The following is a 15,662-nucleotide window of genomic DNA, read 5'->3' as shown; positions in this document are numbered from 1 at the left end:
AGTAAAATTAAACTGCATGTCCTTGGCAATGCTCACACAAATCACATAGCACAGGTGGGGAACAATTTATTTGGATTATAAAGTTATACTTAGGTTTCCCTTCATGTCCTAGTTGGTGAAGGAAGGGCTGATAAAGACCCAGTGGAAGGACAAATATGTTTTGATAATTTCAAGGTGACATGATCAATAATATAACTGGGTGGGTAACTTGAAATAGGACTTATAACAGGCTCATTAGAAAAATTACTTTTGAATTCACTAACAAATACATATTTTTCTTAAATTCATTGAGATTAGTGCTTTTAAATGGTATTAAAATGCAATTATTGTTTTTAACTTCTGAGTTGGAAATATTTCAATAGTTGCATTCCCCTCTTTTGAAGATAATGTAGACAAGTACACAAAAAATAATAATGCAAATATTTTAAATGCCACTTGAGATTTAGTCTTCCTCTCAAATCTAAGCACTTAGGATAATGGACTTAGAAAACCTTGTATTTAAAGATGGTAACGCCCCTGTTCACGATTTCCGTGTTTTCCAAGGCTCACTCTCCTTTTCCCCTCAGCACATTAGATTTCTCCGGCTGCTACTGCACAGGGTTCTAGCCATTTGCAGGGCATTTTCTGCAATTTTTAGTCATTTCCTGGAAATGTCTGGTAAATATCCCAGATGGTTGGTGTGAAATGAAGCCAGAAGGATATGCTGAGATTTGTACTAGTTACTAATCTGGGCAGGCCACAAATGCCAGTCTCCTCAGTGTTCTCACGGCATCTTACCTCCAGTATCAGTGTAAGGAATACACCATTTTGTCCAGTTTATGGTTGTTTGGCATATATATTTTTTCTTATTTACCAGAAAAAAAAAAAAAAAAACTCAGACGAGGGGTTTTATGAGCACCAATCAGGCCCCTCTATCTAGGGTTATTCAATGGTGCACAGCCAGAGATCTCAAGTTTGAAACAATGTAGGTAATTAAAAAAAAAAAAAAAAAAAGTAAATGCCACTAACTTATTCCTCCTTGGATATGGATTGATTTGGGTATTCTGATTCCATCTATTCAAGTGTGTCATGAATTATTGTCTTGATTACGTTGCTTTGCCTGAGATACATCCTGGTGGCATCTGTACAGCGTGCAGAGCAGCCGTTCTAGCTGAGCAGCATGACAATGCAGAGTGTGTGGTGGGGAAACACCAATCCCCCCAGATTGTCCCTTTGAGAGGCGTCAGTCATCTTCTTTGTGTTAATGTCCACAAATTATTCTCCCAGCTAAAATACAACCCATTTGAATATTTGAGATGCCAATTTGCCATGAGGAAAATATACAATTGTAAGTAATTACGTCTAAAAATGACAGGTGAAAACAAGAACAGGACTTGCTAAGCAGTTAAAGGTAACAGGCCCTTCTCATATTTTGAGAATTGAGGATGCTCATGTAGAGCCCATGTTTGGAAAGTTGGGAGTAAAAACATACTGAGGGGAGAGGAAGAAAACTGGCCCACTAACCAGAAACTGCCCTGGGTCTGAGGGCTCTATCAGGAGGTCCATAGTTTACCTTGCTCTGTCCAATTTGAAATACAGCAATTGGACAATAGGGAGCAATTTCAGGCTTGGGGTTAACATTTAGGTATTGCTTCAATTTTCTTCCTTCGCATTCAAACAATTTAGCATTCTGAAATTCTCTGCAGTTGTATCTGTTAAGGAGAGGTGAACCTACCCACAGAGCTGATGTCAAATAGAATAGCCGTGACTTTAATGTCTTGTATCACCAACCACTAGGTGTTTAGCCTTATGGAATACAATACATTTCCCCTTCATAGCTAATATGAGGCAATGAATGTCCTGGTACAAATGAAGTCCAGCTATTGGAAAGCCCGCCAGAGAGACGGTGCCCCTCAAGAACTAGGCAAAGAAAAGGAAAGCAATTTAAGACAAGCACAACCTTCTTCTTCATTGATGGTCACACCAGCTAGTTTGCATTTGTCAACACATTCTTCTCGGGCCTGGTCATCTGCAGACAGGTGGCATTCAATGCAGCTCCTGGGAACATTAGTCAACAGTTTATCAGTTCATGTTGGCAGCTGGGAGAGTGCTTCCTGCTGTTACTGTGGTACCTGCTAAAGGCGTGTCTCAGAGAGGACGGTGCCTTTTGTTACTTTCAGAAGTTAGTTGGGTGATGTCCAAGAGGAAACTGCTTTATTCTGAATTCCACTCAGTAATCAATGTTCCCTGAGCCAGCCCTGATAATAGCTACTATCCTCATTATCGCTAATGATTGTTTAAGTGAGAGAAATAAAAGTCAACAAAAAATCCCCCCAATTATTTTGGTATTTGATTTCGCTATGTTTTCATTTTATATTTTTCTTGGGAAGGGCTTAGGCTGCTACAATATAATTACAGAGAAGACAAAGTCTGAATTTCTTAACAGAAATGGCCCATATCTTACCAAGAATTCATCTAGGTTATGAGTGACTACTTTAAAGGTTCACTTTTCTGTAACTCTTTTGAATGCATCCAAGCCCTGACAGGGGTATTTTCAAAAGATAAGGATTGTATTAGTAGACTGGGTCCACATTAATACAAGCTTTTTAATAAAAGATTGCTACTTACAGAAAAGTGTTTTTCCCAAAGCATAGCCCAGGAATGAAGCCATTGTAATGATGTCTCTATAGCAAAGTAATACTTTGACCCTGAATTTATCTTGTGCTGAAAATCACTTCAAACAGATTGTGTTTGGAGCAACCCAAAACAGCAAATGTTGTCTTACTGTGGGCACGTCATGGTGCCTCTCTCTTCCTCTGGCCATGGACATGTATATTCAGCTACTAGTAAGTGCTGGAAACATTCCCCAACCCCACCCATGCCTTGTCACATCTCAGCTGGAACCTCCTTCCTCAGACTAGTCTTCCATGACCCTTCCCAGTTAGTGCCCTTGCAGTAGAAGCCTCCGAGTTCCTCTGAAGGAAGGGCTTGAGAGCAGCAATCTATGTGGGAGTGGGGATAGAAGCCTTGTCTGAAAGTTTCCTTGCATTGCATGCATTTTGCACTTATCCATGTTATATATTTATTTGGAATGGCTTTGCAGGGGGCTGCTGGACATTGTGGAAGCCCTTAGAACCTCTACCCCTTTGGGCATCTCACTGACGGCTGCCCAAGCTAGTCTGGGGGCCCTATCCCCTGTCATACTTACAGTTCCAGCCATATAGCACCCTATATATCTCCTGTTTAACTGTCAGCCCAGATATCATCATAACTATTTTTGTTCTTTTTAAATTGTATTTTTCAATTGCAGTTGACCGGCAATATTATTTTCTGTTTGTTTTAGATATATAGAATAGTGGTTAGACAATCATATACTTTTACAGATATGATATTTCTAGTACACACATCATCATTACTTTTAAAAATATCTGTCTTTCCCACTAGATTCTCAGCACCTGTAATGGTAGCAACTATAACAGGTTCTGTCATCGCTGCGTGCCCATATGAATGCAGCCCATTTGATTCAGGCATGATTTCTGGCATGGAGAAGGTACTCAATACCTACTTAATAAATAAATGCATGAGTGAATAAATGGAAGAATGGACTTATCTTAAAACTAGCGTAAATACCACAAAGATCACTCTGATTCCTCAAAGTTAACCTACTTGACTATTAATTTCTTATCTTATAAATCAGATTCAGGGTTGAATCATGTTTATAGAGATGACAAAATAGAAAAATAATAGGAGAAACATCTTAAAAGGACATTTTACCTTAAATCCTATTCAAATAAGCCTATGTCCTCATCCTTCTCTTGGCTTATATCCAGGTACAATGACAGAGAAGTTTTAACACCTGAATGGTGAATACCACTAAGTGAATGTTGATTTTTTTTTTAAATTTCACTTACATTAGAAATGCAAATGCCATAATTTGGGGTACCAAAGTTAATGAAAATATGAGCTGTTTAAGCATGTTTGCTGCAAAATACAGCATGCACTGCCATGTCATAAAAGCCAATTTGGAGACTTGTTTCACTTAACCTACAAATATTGTCCCACTTCCATTAAGAAGTTAGCTGTCAGCCCTCAGTTGGTTGGGCATGAGCTTGTGTACTGTAAGGTTGCCAGTTAATTTCCAGTCAGGGCACATGCCCAAGTTTCAGGCTTGATCCCTGGTAATGGGTGTGCAAGAGGCAGCCATCAATGTTTCACTCTTACACTCTCTCACTCCCTCTCTCCCCCCAAAAAACACAGAATAAAATAAAATAAAATAAAATAAAATAAAATAAAATAAAATAAAATAAAATAAAATAAAATAAAAAGCTAGCTGTCAACCAAAGAAATAGTTTCTTCATTGGAAAATAAGAAAATGTGTTTTGTTTGTTGTTGTTGTTCATGTGGTATAAAAGATAACACAATACCCAATAGTCTTGCAGAATGACAACCAAAACAAGGAGCCAAAGAGCATGAGTGGTAAAGAAGGGAAAAAATTGAAAGCCAAGTTTGTGTTTCTGCCACTTTGCTTTCATGGGTCTATAGATAGAAATGAATCAGTAAGGTCAGGTTATGAACTTCTAGATAAGAAAGAAGTTTACCTATCTGTTTCCCTGAAAAAAATACTGAATGTGGGTGTCGTCAGTCTACCCCCAGGGCATTCCTTCTGTGTGGCTGGCTTTGTAACTGAGAGGTGATGTGATATTATCAGTGTGGGACATCAGCTCAGCTTCCCCTGCTGGTTTCCAGCAGAAATGCAACGGTGTGGTCCTGGGTAATCAGGCCTGGGAAAGAGGCAAGTGAAGGACTGGAGACCAAATCCATCAAAACAACCTGAGGTCTGAGTTTATAAAATGTCACTATGACTTTTTATAAGGGGACTGAAGAAAGCAGACATTACCGTTTAGAGTTGCAGGGATCGCCGCAGGTGGGACAGCGTTCACAGGCCGGTCCTGAGGCTCCGGGGTGCGTGCAAACACACTTGCCACAGACGCAGTCGCCTCGCCCGCTGCAGAGCACCCCGTCCTCAGAGACGCACGGGTCCGTGCTGGTCGTGCAGTTACAGTACTCGCCGGTCCAGCCGCTCCTGCACACACACTCGCCACAGTCACAGTCGCCGTTATCTGAAAAACAAAAAGCTGTTTCTTAGGGTCAAAACCACTTTCTGATTTGGGGCACCATCTTTTCTGTTTACTTTTAAACACTGTCAAAATAATGAGGGGGGGAAAATGAGAAAAAAGTGAGTGTGTGTGTGGGGAGGGGGAGGGGAAGGGAGTGAGTGTAGATATATATTTTATGATGTATATTTTGCTAACTGTATTTATTTATTGATCTGGTCTCTTCACTGAAGACCAGCTTGCTTACCTGATGTAATATCAAAGAGAATTCATAGCCAGGTGAAAGGAGATAATTGCTTTTACAATGTTTTGCTATAAATGTGGATGCCATAGCATAAAGATACAAGACAGACCTGGATAATACCCCATCTTTACAACACTCCATCTCGATGACCATGAAAACCTCATCTGTAAAATAGAAAGAATGAGATCTACTTCCAATGGTTGTGCTCAGAGAGACAAGGTGTCAGTCTCCTGGCTCTGCATTCACTCATTAGATGTCCTGCAGACATATGGTGAGTCCTCAACAAATTCATTTATTTAACGAACTTTAATTGAACATATATTGTGTGCAAAATATTGTATAAGGCAAGATGATACAAAATTAAATAAGACAAGGCCGCTGAGCTTATAGTCTAGTGTTAGGAGACAGGCAAATCAATACTACTACTAATAAATACAATACAATATGATCATTATTATACTCATGGGGAAGAGTTTCCAAATTAGACTAGAGATCTGGGAAGTTTTTAGAGGAAATGATGTTTGAGCTGACTTTGAAAGATAAAGGTAAGAGGAAGATAGAAGACAAGGACATGCATTTTAAGCAGAGAAAACAGGTTAACTCCAGAAGCGTGTAATTGTGTGACCTGCTTAATACTCATGGTAGTTTCATATAGACAGAGCCAAAGGTGTGGCAGGAGGGGAGGGGGGGAAAGGTCTGCAAAAGGTAAGAAGTCACATCATGAAAAGCTTTATGGTTAAAGTAAGAACTTTTGCCCCCAAAGTTATGAAATTTTAAGTAGGGGAGAGGCCTGAACGGATAGATATGTGAATAGAAATGTCCTGGCATCAGTAGAGAGGGCCAAACTAGAGACAGGAAAATCAGTTTGGGAACTCTCAGACCCTGCATCTTTGGGAATGGAGAGGAAAGGGTCTGCCACAGGGTATGGATGCGGGAGCTGGGTGGAAGAGGAGCGGAAGAGATAGAGGGGTAGAATCCTCCCCAGGTGACCAGACTGGGCTGCTAGCTGGATGGTGGGGCTTTCCACTGATCTGGAATGGAAACTAGCTCATGCTCTGTTTCATCCTCAGGGCCTGGCGTAGAGTATTCCTTCATTATCGAATGAACAGTTAGCTTGGAAGCAAAGGAGGAGAAATTTTGAGTGGGGAGAAAATGTGTTCATGTTTTGTTCTGTTGAGTATGAGTGACTTGTGTGACATCCTAGTAGGCAGCTGAATACGAGGGCTAGAGATGGTGCTGATGCGCCCCCCCTCCCCCTCCCCACACACATTAACAACTAATAACCTACTGTTGACTAGAAAGAAACCTTGCTGATAGCATAACAGTAGATCAACAATTGTAGTGCATGATATATGTATGATACAGTGCATTCATACAATAAAGAGAAAATAAAATGTTATCAAGAAAATCATAAAGAAGAGAAAATGTATTTATAGTATTTATGGACCCACGCAGTTAAGCATGTGTTGTTTAGGGGTCAACTGCATGTATGCATATGGACCTGAAGTGTGCAGCTTGGGATCCATTAGAGCTAGATGGCAGTTGAAGTTGTGAATCAGGTAGATCATCTAGGGGATGCAGATGGAGTGAGACACTCCCTGGAGAGCATCAGAATTTAAAATGCAATCAGAGGAAAGAATGCTTTCAGAGGTAAGAAGGGAATGAGAGGATGTTGCAGAAGCCCAGGGCAGAGACAGCTTGAAGAAGGAGGCTGAAGATTTACTATAGGCAAGCAGCTCATCCAGTCCTGAAAAGCTTCTTTTGAATCTGGCCGCTTCTTTTGAATACTGTATGAAATACTATGAAGTGACAAATAAAGTATTTATTATAATGGGCTTGTGCATTTTTTGGTGCCTCCCATGTGTAAAGCTTAAGAGATATGAAGTAGGAAATCATAGAACAAAGGTGACAGCCACAAAAATTTGGAAATTGGATTCTGTTCCATGCATAAACATATATACACAGAAAAAGACATACAAGTCTCTAATGAAAGATAAGAGTTGAAATATATATCAATATACACACACAGACACTAAAAACATATACTTCTCTAGTGAGAGATTAAGAGTTGAAATTTAGCTGGATCTATGACTTTAAGACATACTCCAACTGCATTTCATAACCCATTTAATTCATAATTGAACTAATTAATTCAAAGCTAAGAATAGTTAGGTGATTTAGGCCAAACCATTAGTTTAACTTTTATATGTAAGTTACCCTCTAAACTGCAATTGTTTTTTGTTTCTTCCTCAGCAAAAGAAGAAATTTACTTTCATGATAGGGAAAGGATTCTATAGCTAAGTTTATCCTGAAACATTAATATGATTTATAAATACTGTCAAATGAAATGTGCATCTCCAAAGGCTTTGGGAATGCCCAAGTGCATCATCATGTGTAAGAATCAGCTGGCAGAGATTTCAAAAACCTTTCAAGAGCTCTGTTTAGAATTAAGAGATCCTCCTTTCTGGGGACCTTCCAGAACCATTACCTCGTCACAAAAGTTGCTAATTGATATTCACTACAACTAATTATCTTAAACACCTGTTCACCCCATGACCACAGCAAAAACTTTATAATGGCTTCATGTAGAGGAAAGATGATAACCAAAAATCAAGAAAAAGTTATCAGGCTCTTATCGAAGGAATGGATCTTTCTGGAATGCTGTTGGCTGATAACTAGAAATGCATAATGGCAGGAAGTTTTGTGTGTGTGTGTGTGTGTGTGTGTGTGTGTGTGTTTTACTATAATATCATTTGAGTTTCCAGTCTCCTAGAATCAAATACAAAAGACTAATGGAATTTGGGCAAGAGAAAAAAAAATCATGAGTCCTGTATCTGTGAAGGCTTACAGATGGATGACAAAAGGGGCTTGAAAAAGAACATTGTGAAGCACCCATTGCAGAGTATATCAGTTGTAAAATAAAGGTCTACACAAGTGAGGCTACAGCATGTTCAGGGTTCTGTTAGAAACAACGGAGCGTCCCGTCCACTCACAGGGCCAGGCGCACAGTAGGTACTCCATAACTATTTGTTGAAATTGAATAATTGTACTTAATTTTAGTATCCCTTTTTATAAGGGAAATTGCTAATAATAGAATAACAAACATTCTTTATGATGTGACTAAAAAAACAAAATAGCTTTTGAGAAACAGTAATGGTTGAGTATCATAAATTACCCCCAAAGTATGAAAGCAATTGGCATTGGTGAAGTTCTGCGAGTCCAACTGAAGAAATAATTGTATTTTCTAAATAGAATTTCTTTAGCAAGCACTGTATCTGATACTGAGGGAGGTGTTGTTGTCAGACCTTGTGAACTATATAATGCAGAGATCAAGTAAAAAAAAAATTTATCTTCTTTTTGTTTGCATGCGTGACACAAAACCAAATGAAAACCCATCAAGACGCTAGAAGAACCGTGTTGTTGAACACAGTGCAGCAATTATTACTGTCCTAGATCTCTTCGATCTAAGATTTAAGGTGAAATATAGATGGGGTTAGGATTGCTAATACATTGCACTAGCTTACACGTAATGATCTTTGAAAGGTAATTTGAAATGTTTTGAGCACATATTTTATCAAAAGATGTCTAGTAGGAATGCAATCTGGGGTTCTGCTGAAAATACTCCTTCCAAGACATGGTGATGGTCTTTGGTTTTAGGCTGTGTCCTGTGTGCATCTTGTGCAAAGAAACCAACTGGTGTGGGTTGGGAAACACACCCATTCAATAAGGAAATATGCCTTTCAATGAAAAGAAAGAGATATATGTCCCACTCTAGACAGACCCTAAATTTTTCACTTTCTGGGGGAAGAAAGAAGGCAGCCTCAGAGGCATCTATTGCTGTAGCAGCAACAGCCAAGAAAGGAAACATAGGGACACTTCTAAAGGTATCAAATGGTTTTCAAAGAACTTGGGCTTCTTTGAGGCTTCTTTTCTAAGGGCTTTTCCCCCTGAAAATCAGTGTCTTTTATATGTTTCCGAACCTGTGGTTTTTGAAAACATAACTTGCTTAGTTTCCTCTGAAGAGAATGGCTTTCTGTTTTGAAAAGCTGCCTGCTCAGACAATGTGAAAAAGGGAGCCATGAGAGCTTAAATTCAGCAGTTACTATTTCAATGGTAACACAGATTTATATCATTTTAAAGTATAGAAACACATTTGCCATTCTGGGCTTAATAGATTATACTTAAATATATTTATCTACATCAGAATGATTATGTAGTAGTCATGTTATATATGGTATAATATATTCTTTTTAAAAAAAATATATTTTATTGATTTTGTACAGAGAGGAAGGGAGAGAGCTAGAGAGCTAGAAACATTGATGAGAGAGAGTCATCAATCAGCTGCCTCTTGCACACCCTCCACTGGGGATATGCCCGCAACCAAAGCACATGCCCTTGACCAGAATTGAACCCGGGACCTTTCAGTCCCCAAGCCGATGCTCCATCCATTGAGCCAAACCAGTTTCGGCATGGTATAATATATTCTTAAAATAAAGTGATTTTGCATCTCCAAAAGATATGAAACAAAAATTTCTGCTATTTTAAAATTTTCTCAATTTAAAAAAATTCTGTAATTCTCATTTTTACCCTATCATAACCTTCTTTACAGATGTGCTTAGTCATCTTTATTAGGCCCCACTCCTAATTTTGTATCTACCACCTAACAGGTGGTCAATAAATATTTGTGCAAGTGAATGAATGCCCTGAAAGCCCATTTAGTTTTTGTGTGTCCTTGGTCCTTGGCATTATGCTCCTTCAGCAGTCTGGCTTTTAATTTTTCTCAAAGTAATATTTAAGTGTTGGGTCAGATACCCAGCTGTCTGATCCAGAAAAGTCTGGATGATAATGGAATTCAAATCACATGCAGTTTTGCAGAATCTGTGTAATAGCCAAAGAGAAGGCATTTCCATCTTTTACCTGCTTACTCTTAGGAAAATAATAATAGACATTCAAATTGTGTTGGCAGAGGTCTCACTTCACATGTATGTAAGAGCCAGGAAAAAACAAAACAAAACAAAACAAAACACGTTACCTTGGGTCTGAAGATTAACCCATTCAGTTGATTAGCAAATATTTCTTGAGCACCTACTATGCCCAGGCAACTGTGGATGGTTCAAAGAATGAAGAGCCCCTCCTTACTACTCGCTCAGCTGCAGAGTAAGGTGGGTTTAGACATAGCCTACCTCCACACAGCAGCCCTTTGTGTCTCACGCAGGAGAAATTGTCACACTGGCAGTAAGGCCCATAAATGTTGCCATAGGGAGACAAGTGGCAGATGCACTGCCCACAGTAGCAATCGCCTCTTCCGCTGCACGAGGGCTGATCCGGGGCCTCCTTGCAGGAATCTGTGCTTGTCTCGTCCTCTCCGCACTCGCAGTGAGGACCCATGTGGCCAGGGTTGCAGGCGCACACACCACACTGGAAGGAGCCGTTCCCATTGTGGCACTTGGAGCTGTTCACTTCCACTTCTTTCTGGCAGTCACAGGTGCATTCTGGAGTGACGAGTATTTCTAGGGTGTCCCCCAGCCCCACGGGCTTTATGATAATGTGCCTGTTTTTTCTGTCGCAGTTTGGTATACTCACAGATACGTTGAATGAAGCCTGAAAGAGAAAATACTAATTATCTTCTTCTACCCACCAAAATGGACGGACGGGGGGAAACAAAGCCACATGGGGATCATCTTTGCCAGAAAGCACGTATTAGGAAATCTTTGGCAATGGCTTTGAAAATTCTTGAAAGGGGAAGTGCAGCGTCAGTGCCTTAAGGTAACCTCTGACTTGCCTGAATATTTTCTTCAGACCCCCCATTAGCCGTGTACCTACCGTGTCTCCCACCTTCATGTGGGAGCATTTCTTCTGCTGTGGGAAGATGGACCTGTTGTTACAGATAGCTGTGAACGACAGGTTGAGTCCTTCTGTGTCTCCTAATACTTCCAGTTCCACTTCAGACCGGAGTTCCTTTCATTAAGACATAAAGAGTTAGATGAAGTCACAACCAGAAAACACAGCCAAAAAGAGAATCTGAGAATCATATTTACTAAACTACAAATGAATAATATTAAACTGTGCATAAAAGAAATTCACAGTATCATTATTCAAGTGAGCAAGATACACACACAATCGTATTTTATCAAATCCAAGATGCTATTAGTTAGGAAACACATTATTTTATATCAAACTATGATAAAGTACCTCAGAATCGTTCTGCACAACATATGAATCAATGCCACCAGTCTATCATTGCTTTGAAAATTATTTTATTCATTCTGAGGGATCTGGCAAATTCTCTAGCCCTGAGTTGCATTGTTTGACATATAAAAAGCAATTCTTTCACTTGTACTCAGCAACAAAATGTAACAATAGTTTCCTTTTCTTGTAAGTATCATCATTTTTCATGTCCCATAGGAAGTGGGTTGTTGCTTTGCAAAGAATACAAAATTGCAATCATTCCTCAAACAATGAATATTTGCTTCCTTAATATCAATTTTATACCCTGAAGCTCTGTTTTGGTACATTTCTGCATATATAATAACTTTTCATTTTAATATCAAATCATAGTGTATAATTTTGAAGATGTTTTTAAATGGCAATTATTCTCAATATTTATAGTACAAAGAGTGCACTTCACAAATTGAATAACAATATATACAGTTATGGCCAAGTGCACTCATGTGCAGGAAATGAAAACCACAGTGTAACTTCTGCCCAGCTGACAACATTTGTAAGACACAACTATACTAATAAAAGGGTAATATGCTAATTAGACCAGGTTGACTGAACATCATCCAGATGTCCGACTTCCTTCCAGACAAAGCCACAGTGGCGGGGGTCGAGGCAGAAGTGGTTAGGGGGTGATCAGGCTGGCAAGGGAGTGCTTAGGCAGCGAGTAAGTAAGCAGGGGAGTGGTTAGGAGTGATCAGGTCAGCAGGTAGAGGCTGTTAGGGGCAATCAGGCAGGCAGGGAGGTGAGTGGTTAGGAGCCAGCCATTCTGGATTATGAGAGAGATGTCTGACTGCCAGTTTAGGGATTGGACCTAAACTGGCAGTCAAACATCCCCCAATGGGTCCCAGATTGGAGAGGGTGCAGGATGGGCTGAGGGACATCCCGCCGCCTCCCCATGCATGAATTTTGTACACCGGGCCGCTAGTCCTATATAAAAATAGGGTAATATGCAAATAGACCAAATGGAAAAACAACTGCACAACTAATCAAAGCATAATATTCCTATATAATAAAAGGGTACTATGCAAATAGACTGAATAGCAGAATAACCAAACAACCAGAGTATAATATGCTAATGATATGCTAAAAGCTGCTCAACTGCTCCCTATGATGTGCATTGACCACCAGGGGGTAGACAGTCACCTGGTTGACAAGTTGTTATGATATGTACTGACCACCAAGGAGCAGATGCTCCAACTGGTAGGTTAGCTTGCTGCTGGGGTCTGGCTGATAGGGACTGAGTGAGATGGGTCGGACATGTCCTGGGAGCCCTCCTGCTGTCCCTCCCCTGCCCAATCATGCATCAGTGGGGTCCCTCAGCCTGGCCTGCGCCCTCTTGCAATCTGGGACCCTTTGGGGGATGTTGGAGAGCTGGTTTCAGCCTGATCCCACAGGCCACTCTTCTTGGGAGGGCGCCAGATGCAGGGCTCATGGCTGGTGAGCATTGCTGCAGCTGCATGAGCCTCTTCCTATCAGGACTGATTGGGTGTGAGCCCGCAGCAGGCACAGTGGGGCTGAGATGAGTGGGAGTGGCAGGTAGGAGCAGCAGGTGGTGTTGGACAGTGATTTTCAGCCCAATCTCTGCAGGCCACTCACAGGGACCCCCACCTGTGCACGAATTCATGCACAGAGCCTCTAGTTAATTATAAAATGCATCCCAATTTTAGAGATATTAATATGTGGGAGAAACTGTGCCTTGAAAGCAACATTGGAATTTATCTAGTCCTATTTTACATTTAGTGTAGAGCACATGTGTCAAACACAAGGCCCGCGGGCCAAATCCGTCCCACCAGGCCTTGCAATGTGGCCCGCACCGCGCTGTCATCACTGCACTCCACTGCGTTTCCATCACAATGACAGTTTATGACTGTTCAGTAAACCATTCGGCCTGCGATTTAGGCTGGATTTTAGATTTTGGCCCCTTCTCTGATTGAGTTCGACACCCCTAGTGTAGAGTCAGGGTGGGGGAATGAGTCTAACTACAGATTTCTTCCCTCAAGATGATTATCATCTTATTAAAAACAACAAGATGGAACAAAGTGAAGCAGGTAATATACAATGTCAGTCATTGTGCATTAACTGAAAAAAAATGTATAATACAGATGAGAGTTTGGGGCAGTTCAGAAAAGAGGGTGATCAGTGAAGGTTGAAGTATTATTGTAGAAGATTAATCATTGATAATGGTATCTCAGCCTAGGCCCTAGGGGATCAGAAAAAAGAAAGCTCAGTCCTGATTGGGTGGCTCAGTTGGTTGGAGTCTTGTCCTGTACACCAAGATATTGCAGGTTTGGGGTGAGGATGGGAGGCAACCGATTGATGTTTCTCTCTCACATCAATGCTTCTCTCTCTCTCTCACTCTCTCTCTCTCTTAAAAAAATCAATTTAAAAATATATCCTTAGGTGAGGATAAAGAATAAGAAAAGCAAATCAAAGAAAAAGCTCAAAGCCAGGAATGGGACAGAATGAAGACAAGGGTGCTCAGGCCAACCCAACACTCCAAGTGTTCTGAGAGACACCAGACAACAAAGAGCCCTGCAGTTTGGAGAGATGAGGTTAGTCCCATGGGAAGCATTACTGGCAGCTGATAAGCAAGGGCACGATTTACAGAAAAGATATCTGCAAGGGAGTTGCCCGGAAGGCTTGTGCATAACAGACCAGTGGAGGGGATTGGAACCCTTGAGTCTAGAAAGTTGGAATGCTATTGCATTCATCCTGGCCTAAGACATGAGGGTTAGGAACTGGGCTGGTTGGTATTGTGATGACATATCTTTAAGAGAGGAAGATTAGATATGAAGCACATAGGTTATACCAGAGTGGGAGATAAAGGAAAAGTTTTTCAGGAGGAAAAGTGTCAAAAAAGGCAGAGTGAAACCTGTTGGTTTGGGGAAAGTTTGTGTTATTATTCAGACTTTATCTGTTCCTCTTTCTCTTACAAAATAAAAGTTTGTTGACATTGCTCTTAGTAATATTCTTTTGGATATATCTCCTTGTGCAAGGGAAACAAAAGGAAAAATAAGGAAATAGGACTACAACAAACTAAAAAGTGTTTGCATGGAAACAAAACAAAAGACAGCCTTCCAAATGAGAGAAGACAGCTTTCCAAATGAAAAAAGATATTTTCCAATGATACAACTGATAAAGAGTATTTAAAGAACTTATACACTTTAATACCTCCACCTCCCCCCCTCCAAAAAAACAAACAAACCCACAAAAACAACTAACCACCTCCAAACAATTCAATTAAAAAATGAGCAGAGTACCTGAATAGATACTTCTCTAAAGAGGACACACAGAGTGTCAATAGACATATAAAAAGATCCTCAACATCACTAATATTTATAGAAATTAAAATTAAAATATCTATGTGGTATCACCTAACACTTGTCAGAATGGTTATTACCAATAAGTCAACAAACAAGTGTTGCGGGGAAAAGGATGTGGAAAAAAGGGAACCCTTGTGCATTGTTGATGGGATTGCAAATTGGTGCAGCCACTATGGAAATCAGTATAGAGGTTCCTCAAATAACTAAAAACAGAACTACCTCTAACTCAGAAAATCCACTTCTGAGTATTTATCTGAAGAAATTGAAAACACTAATTCATTGCAGCAATATTTACAATAGCCAAGATATGGAAGCACTAAGTGTCTGTCAATACATGAATGGATAAAGAAGAAATGGTGCATATATACAATGAACTATTACTTGAAAGAATGAAATCTTACCACTTGCAACTACATGGATGGACTTAGAGAGTATTATACTCAGTGAAATAAGTCAGACAGAGAAAGACAAATATCATATGATTTCACTTACATGTGGAATCTAAAAAAGACAAAATAAATGAACAAGCAAAACAGAAGGAGATTCATAGATACAGAGAACTCACTGATGGTCCCCAGATGGAAGGAGGGTGTGGGGTTTGGTGAAAAAGGTGAAGGGATCAAGCAGTACAAACTGGCAGTTACAAAATAGTCATGATAATGTAAAGTGCAGCATTGGGAATATAATCAATAATATTGCAATAACTATGTATGTTTTCAGGTAGGTAGGGTAGTAGACTTATTGGGGGAATTACTCATAAATTATATAAAAGTCTAACCA

General features: G+C 40.0%; 1 protein-coding gene across 4 annotated transcripts in view; it reads right to left on the bottom strand.

Annotated features, from left to right (window-relative positions):
* The window catches only part of ITGB6 (integrin subunit beta 6), a 74,512-nt gene that overhangs the window by 15,717 nt on the left and 43,133 nt on the right, over window positions 1-15,662 (bottom strand). For all 4 annotated transcript variants that reach the window (XM_045575412.1, XM_036421934.2, XM_036421935.2 and 1 more), the window contains 4 exons: window positions 11,161-11,295; window positions 10,521-10,938; window positions 4,877-5,099; window positions 1,940-2,037 (listed from right to left, as the gene is read on the bottom strand). In XM_045575412.1, coding sequence (XP_045431368.1) covers window positions 1,940-2,037; window positions 4,877-5,099; window positions 10,521-10,938; window positions 11,161-11,295 — 874 coding nt within the window. The remainder of the gene's footprint in view (window positions 1-1,939; window positions 2,038-4,876; window positions 5,100-10,520; window positions 10,939-11,160; window positions 11,296-15,662) is intronic.

This window comes from Pipistrellus kuhlii, unplaced genomic scaffold (genome assembly GCF_014108245.1).
Source record: "Pipistrellus kuhlii isolate mPipKuh1 unplaced genomic scaffold, mPipKuh1.p scaffold_m20_p_7, whole genome shotgun sequence".
Lineage (NCBI taxonomy): Eukaryota > Metazoa > Chordata > Mammalia > Chiroptera > Vespertilionidae > Pipistrellus > Pipistrellus kuhlii.
This window is presented reverse-complemented; position numbering and strand designations above follow the sequence as displayed.